Raw genomic sequence first — 12,082 nt, forward strand, 5'->3', positions numbered from 1 at the left:
TCTGGGCATTTGACCTGGTTCTGTGATAGGTGCATCATTCCTTGTTTGAATTTCTGGAGGATTCAAAATGATCACAAAGCTTTTGTACAAAGCTCACAGTTGAAGCTTATTTTGAAGTCTAAGTTGACGGCTTATTTTGGATATGATTGAAACCACTGCTCACACCAGTGACTGGCTGCTCTGGTACATCCCTATTCTTGTTCCAACATAAAAAGTGAGAATATTTTATTGCCAGCACTGCAAAGATATAGGTAATATTTTTTTCTAACTCAATCTAGACTCTTAGTGACTGCTGTAAAGTCATCAGTCAGTGGCTGAGTAAATGAAGTTACATCCTAATATGTATTTTTGGTCATTTATTTTGACAAGAAAAATATTATTTTATGTACTAGTCAATGAAAACAGCTAGGAAATAAAAGGGAAATTAAAATTGTAACTGCTCAATAATGGTGATTCATGACCAAGGAGTGACCTAGCATGGAGGGCAAGAAGGCCTGATTGCAGAAAGGGTTAAACTGGCTGGGAGCAGGAATGCCAGAGACAGAATGACTTTGTGTAAGGGAATGAAGTTTTCCTAGGTGATAAGAAAGAAATAGCTGCTGTATTGTCTTGCAGCAATGGGCTAAGGTGTTCCCATGCCTACACGTACATGATGAATGCTGGGACAAGTGTAAGGAATCAGCTCACTATGCATCTCTGCAGACTCCTTGTAGAACTGCTTGTGGTGGTGGGACTCTGTTCAATGCATTGTTCATTACATTTTATTTTTATATTTAAGCACAAATTTGAGTTCAATTTGCTTCAATCGGTACAAGAAGAATTTGAAAAACAAACAAACAAACAATAGTTCAATTTAACTGCAGAAAATAAGAGGAGGCATTCAGACGGGTTTGCAAAAATAATGGGGCAAAATTGGTAAGATCCTAAACCAGTTTTGCTATTCTTTTGAAATGGAGGACACATCAATCAGCTCCAGACCCAATCATGGGTATTTTGAATCTGAATTCAAACATCAGAAGTGAAACCTTTGGTCACACAAACCAATAACCTCCACAGGTAGGGTGAGAGCTGGGATCAAAGACTCTTATCACCACAGCTCATATAAGGCAGTAAAGAAAAAGACTTTTTTTTTTTTGGCTTAATTACTCCACTCTATTTAGACTCCAAAAAGTAATTTACATGAACTTCACTCTGAGACACAAAACAATAGAAAAAGACTAAGACTAAGTAGTCAATTTCACTTAATGTTAATTCCCCACATGTATTTTGGACTTTTACACTTACCGGGAGTAGCACTGGAGACTGTTGGCCACTGCTGGTCAGGCCCTCCTGGCCCTCCACGTAAGATTCCTGCCTCCTCCATATGCACAGCACTGAATAAGCATATAGCATGGTTAGATTATACAGTACACCTCTGGCTTTATAACATTCCTCTTTCCTGCTACTCTTCAAAGGTACTTTTTGTCATTGTGCAAGTGCTGCTGTAGTACTTCATCACACTAACAAATTCTAATGGAGCACTGGAGAACTAGCTATTCTGACTTGCTACAAATAATCAAAAAACACAGTTGTGGCATAATTTAAAAAACAACCATACCTCCAGGACACTCTGCTTTCAATGGCTGGAAGTTTCTAACAAGGAAGTTGTACCTTCTTTCCTGTTATAATGCATTAACATTAAAGCAAGCAATAAAAAGTTGCTTGAATTAGTTCTGAGCTTCTCTAAGTACACTACTCTTGTGAACAATTCAGAAGGAGAAATAATACAAATGTAGAAACTGCATCACATTAAATTTTATCATGTTATATCGTGAGCACTTGGCTTTGAAAACATCAGTGCTCTGTATTAGCCAGTACTTTATATGCAAGGAAATGAAAAATTTCCTACTTTTAATGCAAAACTAGGCCCTTATCTGTGTATGACTCATTAGAAAAGCACAATTCTGTGACTGTGAACCCGTCTCTGCTCATCTGCCTCTCAGCTCCGTTCTACACTTCCAACTGACCTTGACGGGCAATTTCATCTAAATGGGACAAATGCCAAAGGTCATATGGTTACCAAATTTCTACATGTTTTATTAAAAAAATTAGCATTTTATGAAAATCATCAGTTGGGTAGGTCGCACAGGCTTAGATACTGAGATTTCAGAGAAAGATGGGGCCGCTGATTTGAGAGAACAGAGGAACACACACAGTTTCTCAGAAAGGCTTCATTAGCTTCCCTGCATGTGGGACAAATTGCTTCATATGAGCTCTGACTCTTCATTTATCGTTCAAGTAACTTTAGGCAAAATCTTGAACTCGGTATAAAAAGGAATGTGGATCTACAGGGTCAGATTGGTAATACACAAGAGCACACCTGGATCCATGGACCTATAAATGAGATACCTAGGTAGGTGAGAAAAATCCTGTTTCAAGATCCTTCTTCCCAGACTGTTCATTCGTTTTGCAGAAAGCAATTGGAGACCCAAAAATACCACCACCAGATAAACAGCAAGAACACAGCAGGAACACGTTGATGACTGTGCACTCATCAACGTGAAGCACAGTCTCAGGGATGGACAGTCCGAATCTGAGTTTTGGACTTCTCCCTTAAGACTACAATACTGTGGATAATAGATAAAAGGTGATGGCCACAGCCCCACTGCATCAACAGCTTTGGAAAAGTATAAATTCCTTTATTTGCAGTATCACTAGGAATTATCACAGCCTTATATTTGCATCTCAGTCTGTAAGGTAGCATTATTAATCATGTCAGATTATACCTTAATATAAGACTAGTTTGCTAATCAGTTCATGAAATATAAGTAAATATATTTTATCTAGGCTCTACAAAAAGAGGGCTTTATTATAATTCTTTCCAGATCTACTGAGTAGCAAATTATACCAGAGACTGCTCACCAGAGAAATTTCAGTCAAAAGAAATGTGGACCCCGCCTCATTTTGCCTTATCTGAAAATCTGTTTCTTATCTTTAAAGCTACCTTTAAACTGTGGTAATAAGCTTGATTGTACCATGTGGGTAATAAACGGGCTGTAGGAGCTGAATACTTCTATGGTAACAAGAGACAGCAAGATGGAAAACGCATCAATGCTGCAGACAGTCTATTGAAGCATATCAACATTAATGATAACAGGGAGCTTTAAAGTAAACAAAAAGTGTAGAATCACAATTAAATAATTCAATAATTGGAGCAATTATGCCTTGACAGTCAACATAAAAAAGGAAGGAGGCAAACACAACAAAAGCACAGCTCTGTGGTAGTACAGTAATAGCAGAATATGTAGTCAGATCAAATTTGTAACACTTGGAGATTGAAAGTGACAGCAGCAGAACCTCCTTTCCATGTCAGCATACAGATATCATCAGTCTAGTGCATCAGAAAATCCAAACAGCTTTGTCCTTTTCACAGAGGCAAAAGAGAATTCCCCTTTGCCCAGAAGCACACTACATACCTTTGCATTCCTGCCCTTAGGGATGCAGAGTAGCGCCAGTCAGGATTGGGGTGTTTTGGCTGTAAAAACAGAAGCCCAGAAAAACATTGTTATAGCGTGTGTTACATATGCTGAAAAACATGTATATCTGGCTAATTTTGTGTTTGTTGTCAAAGAGTCTGAATGTAACTACTTGCTTTTTGTGAATATTCATAACTGGCAAATTCTTCAAATTCTTCAAACAAATTCTTCTACAAATCTAAACTTTCAAATGGACACACAGAGATCATCTCTGTAACAAAACAACTTGTTTGGATGCCAAGGCCTTTGGCTAGAGATGATCTTTGTGGAAAGATATTTAATGCTGGAAACTGGTGGAAAGTTATTTTGCATATCACAAATATTCTGAGCATAGGAAAACAAAAAAAAAAAAGGATGATAAAGCCATAATACACATTCTACTTCTTTAGCTGATGAGTCAAGGAAAGTCAGGCATTTGTCTGAGGACATAAAATACAGCCCCCTCTGAAGGAGATGTGGGCTCCTGTTTGCCATGAAACTTCTGCTGGCATTTAGCATACTGCAGAGGACCGCACTAGATTGTACCAAATTTGCAGACTGCAGCAAGTCTTTTATCAAAGGCAGACATTTTCTTTTATAATATCAAGAACAACTACATTCTCCATATTCATCAGAGGGCATAGGGGAAGGAAGGGGAAAATAAATGGCAATACCCTTTGACCAACAAACCTCAGCATATGCTAACATGCTGTAGAGTGGCTTGCTAAATAAAGACATAACTAAGAAATCCTCTGCTGATCAAAATTTGTTCTGGAAAAATCTCTTTTTTGTTGTCAGGGCACCATCACAAGAATTCTCAATTACAGCCTACAATTGCAAACTGATGTCCTTTGAAATTATGCACTTCTATACAGCACTAAGCACATAATAAGGCTATTTCTCAGGCTTCTCAAGACAATATTCTGTATGTGATATTACAGTGCTTAACTTCAGGCACTTGAATCCAAGGAGAAAACTTTTGTCCAGAAATATAATGGACTAGACTCATTCCTGGTGTGTCTCATACAGTGCCAAACACACAAATAATAAATGATAGTAATGGTTTAATTCTCTTTGAGCTATTGGAGGCAGATCAGAAATGAATTTGGCCCCATTACTTGAAACAGAAAAGGAAAGTGTTGAATGCTCTGAATTATTTACAGCCAGCTCTGTGTTTCCTCTTGAGGTTTGGGGCATGCTTTTCCCTGGATCAATAGGTTTTATTCAAATAAAAATGGAGCAATTACAACTTCCACCACCACTCCATCACCACACTTCCCCAGTCTAGCTTCACCCAAGAGTGAGCTGCTCTTCAATGATGTGCATCCTTAGTATTCTTTATGGTCTGAATTACACGAAAGGGAGGAGACTGCTATTTGCAACCACACATTAAACATCTGCACTAGCAATTTCCTTCCCATTTAGCCCCCAGTCCTCTGGCACACTCAGGTTTTGCTGAGTTTAGCAGAAAGCAGCTTGACAAGGAACCCATTATGTATGGTTCCAGTATTTTCTGATTCATTCAATTTTGGCCCCAGTCCCAGGGATGGCAAGACAATTATAAAGTCAACCATATAGAACAACACAGTGAAAGAAGATAGAAAACAACACACACTAATCAGACCCTTTCCTGAGTTTGTCTTTCTTAATGTATGAAGGGTGCTGACACCAGAAGATTTGGCTTTTCCTCTGCTGGGGATTTTCTTATAGACAGGGGAACTGTTAGACTGGGGAGTGAGGGTGGAAGTCCCCGTCCTCTTGTTTGCAATAGGAAAGGTGCAGGTTATAAATTTGCACAAGCTTATAGGCAGCATGAAGAGGAAGAGTCTTACTACAGTCCGAAGCAAAACACAGATGAACTGACATGAGAAAGAGCTGGAAAAGTCTGACATGAATTGGGTAGGAGTAGAAAACAGAAAAACGTCCACTCTCTCACTGTACATAGATTTTTGTTTTCTAGCCAAGAGCTGGAAAGCTCTCAGCTGAAAACAAACAAACAAACAAAAAGCAACAACAACAAAAAGGGAAAAATCTATGTTCTGTTGCAGTGGAAACTTTCAGCTATTAGATCATAAGTAGGTGATGATGGCAGGAGAATCTCTAGAAATTCTCATTCCACATGGTATCAACCAAGACTCATCATGTCAGTATAACAGAAATATCAGAAACTAGGAGACTGTGGTATTTTCTAGGATTACTATCCAGAAGCTGTGGCAATCAGTTCTCTATTTGCTATTGCTCTTAAGGCAGGGCTGTAGTGCTGGTCCCAGAGGGTCAGAATGAATTTTCGGGCACATATATTCCGGAGATAGGAAGATCTACTGGGGTTACGCTTTAACCCCAATAGGCAACTAAACCTCACACAGTCACTCACTCAGTCCCCCATGCCTGCAGTACAATGGGGGAAGAAAATCGGAAGGGCAAAAGTTAGAAAGCTCATGGATTGAGCTAAAGACAGATTAATAAACTGGGGGGGGGGGAATTTAAAAATAAAAGGAAAAATAAAAACATAAATATGAAAAACACAATTTTCATCACAATTCCGAAACATAGCACCATACTAGGATGAAAAGTAACTCTATCCCAACCAGAATTCTGCACAACACATTTGACTTTCAGACACTCTGGGGGACTGCTTTTTAATGGAAAAGTTCGATATCTGAGGACTTCCCTACTTCGTAAATTCTTCACAGTAAGAACAGGAGAAGCAGGCAGTTGGACAGCAGTCTGCCTTTGCCTAGGCACAATTTCACCATGTGTGCACTGCATGGCTGGACATTAGCAAGAGATACATGTTTGTCTTGCACTTCTGTTATCACAGGCTTTTCTTTTTGTTCTGTTACAGAAAACAATTCCTTAAGATCCTCTGGTTTTAAACATAAAAGCAAAATATGACCAATAATTTAAGTGGCAGCATAGTAGTTGAGAAGCAAACCTGTTCATTAATTTCCCAGTTCAGATGCATTAGTAATGTTATTACAGAGCCATCAAGCATTCCCAGTCTGCATGCTTGGGTTGGCCTTTATCTTTGGTTCTAAACAGTTCGTTTTTACCAGACCACAAACTGAAACCTGGCATACTGAACTGTACTGTCAGTAGTCACTGTGTTGTGGCACAACATGGCCAACCTCAAAGTAGAGTAGTGTCGGCACAGTTCCATAGGACAGGAGACTACATTACTAAAAGCTGAATGCTGTCAGTTGGCTCCTCTGCAAAGCCCTGTCAGGCTTTGCTGTGTCACAGGTCAGCAACAACGGGACAGGGCACAGCTGGTCAGGAAGCATGAGTACAGAGAAGAAGTGCAAAGAGAAACGCAGAATCTGAAGTAGACCAGATACTTCCCACTTGTAAATCCCCATGCAGTCAGTATGTCACATACTGCTGCTGATGATAATACTGTTCCCTTTATGTCTGCAGCTCCAACTTGTCGCAAGACACTCACTGTCACACACAAGTCCATTTTACTAACTTTAATGTGTTCTTAGCCTGCCTTCTCCCTCAGAGGTTTTTGGAGGCCATGTGTCCCGTCTAGTGGTCTTGCCCTTGCCATGCAACAGTTGAGTTGAGAGAAACCACACAATCCAACACCGTTCCCAGTTCCTCCTATCACTTGCTTTTTTCCGATGTAATAACAGCACATAACATCATAGTTGTAAGATGAGTCAAAATCTGTCGAGGTGCCTATAGCAGTGCTTGCCACTACACTAGGTGATAGATCACCTCATGCCAATAGTTTGCTTCTTCTGGTTCTTCCAGGCACCAGGGTTACATTCCACCAACCACATAACCACAAGCATTAATGTGATCAACCAATCAACCCTATCTGAAAGTTTGATAAGCAAACTGAAAAAGAGCAAAAAAAGCTCATGCAAAATTTCACACAGTTGTTCTTAAATTGCACAGTATGGGTTAATTTAAGCATTTAATGGGCACATAGAGAAGTTTAACTGAGAATAAATTGTTACATAAATTTTGCCTGGTCATTTCTTTTAGCTAATGATTTAGCACACTTAAGGATTTGTCCCTGGGACAGAGGGAACTTCTGAAAGATTTTAACGTTGTCCTGGTCCCATACTCAGGAAAACCTATGCAAAGCCTCCCATTGATTTATGTGGGTGTTAGAACAGGGCCTGCCTGAGGTAGAGAAGTGTGAATCAAACATTTACAAACAGTTACCAGCTGATGAGACTGCTAAAAGCATTCCACTCCATTCCTCTTTCCATGCAAACACACAACTGAATGACATAAGATATATTTATCAAATATATGCTCTTTGAAGGAAAAATAAGAAAAGGCTTTTTACAGTCTCTGACCACTCATAGCTCTGCTTATTTTCCATTGAGATGATGCTGACAGACATAAGAAAACGAAGAATTCTATTACTGATTCCCTTCAGAATATGCTTAAGATTAATTCAATGTAGAATACAAACTACTTACAGTGTGAACTTGCATTCATCATACAAAAAAATCAGAATGAAAACTGGAAAAGTGCAAAATTCCCAAAGACAGCCCAAAGATTTGCTTCCTGGCATTTTTGATTTGCATTTCTAACTCTCAGAAACCTATGGTGAAAGGAACAGGCAAGAACTTCTGTAAAGTATATGTAAAGAGTTTCAAGACAAGGAAAACTCCTCTGTTTAATACTGGATGCAAATTTCTGCTGTCACAGCAGTAAGCATCCCACTAGGAGTTGATTTCCCTCAAGCACAGAGCATTGTCCCTGCTTAGCAAAATAGGTCTAGACACTGCCCCTAAATAAAAGAACAAACATTTATAGCTAACCTTTACAATGTCAGTAGAGCTGGGGAGTTTCTTAAAGGCTTAAGTTCTTGAACTGAGATTGTAAGATACTCCACCATTAATACCTTTAAAGCCTCTGTGAGAAATCTCTTGGAAAGATTGCTCCAGACAATGCTGTGGGTTTACTAGATTTAGACACTTCAAAACACACTATTATTTAAAAGCAGTATCAAGATGTGTTCAAGTGTTGCCAGCTTTTTTTTTTTTTCCCCACATGCTTAGCAAGCTGTCTTTGAAGAGCAAAGTACAGAGGGGAAGCCAGAAGCAGAGCAGTGTGCTCCAACAACCGTAAAACTCCAATGAATTGCTCGATCTTACCATCACTGATTTACAGCTTTTGTTCTTTCTGAAAAGCATGCACAGAACACCATGGAATCTTAGTTATGGACACTGCATGAATCATCATTTTTTTGTCAGTCACATGTGCCACCACACACACACATAAAAGGTAAAATGAAATCCATAAACAGAAGCACTTGCATTTAGTTTTGCCAAGGCCTCAAACTGCTTGCTCATCGTTAGGGATGTACTTCTGAGGCAGAAAACTTCAGCTAAAATGTGTGTCAGTCTAATTGTTCATCTCTGCATTGAAAGGAAAAGGTTATTGTGACACACAAGACATAATGAATGAGTTGAACTGCACAGAAGCTGGACTAGATGATCTTTGAAGGTTTTTCTATTCCATTCTACTCCTATTCTATTCTATTCTATTCTATTCTATTCTATTCTATTCTATTCTATTCTATTCTATTCTATTTCTATTCTTCCATAACAGCAAGACAGGAGAGATGAAAAGAAAAACCACTCAGACATCACTCAGCATCTCCACAGGTGTATAAGGAAAGGGACACAAGACTAAAACATTGAAATCTTCCCTGAAAAGCGACAGATCATCACTGCAGCAGTGCCCTGTAGCAAAATCACACCTTCATGCACTCCTTCACATCTGCATACATCCCTTTCCAAAAGGCAGGAATCCAGGCTATTCATAACCTCACATGATTCCAGCAATGAAGCTATAATACTTTGCCATTTTTATATTTTTGTCTGCATTACCTGCCTGGTCACACTGTAGCAGTGATCTAGCTGATGAGAGAGTGATTCTCATAACCCCACATGCTGATCCTTATCACTAGACTTCTTCCAGCAATAACTAAGTTTTCAGTGCTGCTGTGGTAGCAGATTTCTTGTTACTAAATGTACTTGGTTTGAGATATTCTTATAATGGTATAAAAGCAGGGTGAACACAGAAGCAGAGGCTACCCTGCAGAAATAAGCTCCCATTACACTATTATGACATGAGCAGTGCAAGTCAGACTGGTCAGGCATCAGTGCATCAACAGATACAAAGAACCCCCTACTTATCCTTAATACACTTGTTTTTCCACTCTATTGCATCCATGTAACAACCCAGTGAAGTCATTCACAACTTAGTACAGACTAATTACTAATATCTCTGAAATTACTGGTAAATATGAAAAGGGCTAAGATCTGTTTGTGTCAAGTATTACTGAGATTAATACTGAATAACTTCAAAATATTTGTCATCTCACTGTAAAACATTAGTCTCCATGAAACTCTGTGCATGGTATGCATGCATACAGAGCCCATTCAGCTGGTTCTATCCTTATCACTGAACAGTTTATAGAAGATCCATTTCCAAAACCTGTTGAGAGTGACAGAGCGAGTGAGAGATAGAAGGGAGGGGGGGAAAAAGGGAGAGAGGGAGACCTGTTTACATTATCCAGATGCAACACACACATCAGAAATTAACTTTGTAAAATGTCACGGGACAATGATACCTGTCACTGAGCTTCACAACTAAAGGACAGCCTTTAGAGACTAATTAAAGTTCACTTTAATTAAGAAAGAGAAACACAGTTCTCCAAAGATCTAGTAATATGAAGATTATTATGCTTAAAATGTAGAATATGGTGTTACTAAGCAATGGATGATATCGTCAGTGTATATGTTGAGGCTGAAACAAGAGAAAGACATATAATGTTATAGTATGCAATTAGCTAGGAATTAGTAACCATTACATACACCAATTTTCTTATGATAGCTGGCACTGATACATCTTCATGGTAGGTACTACCACAGGTCAGTTTAAGAACTGGAGACCTAAGAAAAGTACTCGTGACAAGTAGCATTTGTCAGAATTTCACTTCTGTTTAAATCACACAGAACTACTGTAATAACTGATTCCTCTTCTGGATCATAAGTACAGACAGAAAGGCCTTTGCTAGTTCGTTCTCTAAAGACCGTGCCTGATCTGCACTCATTTTCAAAACTTGCTAATTCATTGCACTGAATGGACTGATTCCCTAAAATGTGATAGGAATCTGTCTGTTAAACTAATTTCCTACCTACTGCTCTTGCATCCAAAGTGAAGACATCTTCAAATACTTTTTTTTTTTTTTTTTTCAGGAAATCAGATTAAAGACGTATATTTTGCAGAATATTTCACTTTTATGTCCCCTCCTATATCAAAGAGATTCTAGATTTTATTATACTTAGAGAGATTTTCAGGTACAAAAACTGCATAGAAAAGGAAAAAAAAAAATCCTCCAGACCATACCACTGTGATTTACAGAAAAACACTGCCTTAACTTTAAATGGATTAATTTTAAATAGATGATTGCTACTTTTTAAAAGCACTTATATGGAAGACTTTCTAGTCCTTAAGATTTGTGTATCTTTGTGTAACTAAACACCAGTTGCAAAGAGGCTTACATCTTCATATGTGAATAAGTAAAAAAAAATAAAATTATATTTCTGCATCAAGGGTACATAAGTCAGGCTCCTTTCTATCCCACCACAATTACCCCCCTAGCTTCCCCACATTTCAGAAGCATACCATACATTAATGCATGAACCAATCCTATGACTGCCATAATCCTAGGGTACAAACAACACACAGTAATCGCAAAATTTTCCTTTTGTGAACCAGAATTAATGTTTCCAGTGTTTCTCAGTTTAAATCTATTAACTGTACAAAGGAAAGTGCAGGGCATGCAAACTACGCACTAACTGCAGACTGGCTGCATGCTAGCATAGAGTAACCCTTAATTCTTCACTGTGGGAAAATATTGAAAAGGTTAATAACACTGCTGGCCAAACCATAGGTGTTAAACAATTTTCAATATCAACCCAGCAGGTTGTTAGTTGTCACACTGCAACACAACAATGGTAACTTGCTGTAATCCTCTATAAAGATATCACTGGATTGTCACTGTCGAGAAAACATAAAATGCAGCACTGGGTAGAACAAATACTGCTAAAGAAGGGCTTGCAGCTTTCAGACAACTAAAATATGCCTACATCAGAAAGCAAAGCATATTTTTGTAATGATCTAAATCCAACAACTTTGCATAGGTATAAAATCAATGAAGTAGCAAACATCTATAATTGCCATAATCTATTGATTTCCAGGCTAATCTATTTTTTTTTTCCTGCAATATTAGTCTTAGCATTAAAGATTTAAGACCACATCTGTCATTCATTAGCATTCTATGACAGCAGGCAATTTTAGATGTGTAAGAGAAAAGGGACGGACGCAATATTCTACATAGCATATGCTGAAGAAATGAAGTGAATCTCAAACAGACAAACATACTGAACTTACCAAATGGACCCTGAAAGACCCAGTATTTACCTAGAAACAAAATGCATTGCACACATTAGCATACTTTAGAACCATGTCTTGTAGCTATGTGTCAGCAAGACCAAAAGTAGATAAATACACATAATCTGAGATTTCCAGCTTGAACCTTTTCTTAAGCA

General features: G+C 38.4%; 1 protein-coding gene across 4 annotated transcripts in view; it reads right to left on the bottom strand.

Annotated features, from left to right (window-relative positions):
• Window positions 1-12,082, bottom strand: part of LOC118173894 (protocadherin alpha-C2-like) — an 81,333-nt gene that overhangs the window by 35,860 nt on the left and 33,391 nt on the right. For 2 of the 4 annotated variants that reach the window (XM_035338849.1, XM_035338847.1), the window contains exons 2-4: window positions 11,925-11,954; window positions 3,456-3,514; window positions 1,285-1,373 (exon numbers count right to left, since the gene is read on the bottom strand). In XM_035338849.1, coding sequence (XP_035194740.1) covers window positions 1,285-1,373; window positions 3,456-3,514; window positions 11,925-11,954 — 178 coding nt within the window. The remainder of the gene's footprint in view (window positions 1-1,284; window positions 1,374-3,455; window positions 3,515-11,924; window positions 11,955-12,082) is intronic. The other 2 variants (XM_035338850.1, XM_035338848.1) reach the window with 1 other exon arrangement.

This window comes from Oxyura jamaicensis, chromosome 13, assembly GCF_011077185.1.
Source record: "Oxyura jamaicensis isolate SHBP4307 breed ruddy duck chromosome 13, BPBGC_Ojam_1.0, whole genome shotgun sequence".
Lineage (NCBI taxonomy): Eukaryota > Metazoa > Chordata > Aves > Anseriformes > Anatidae > Oxyura > Oxyura jamaicensis.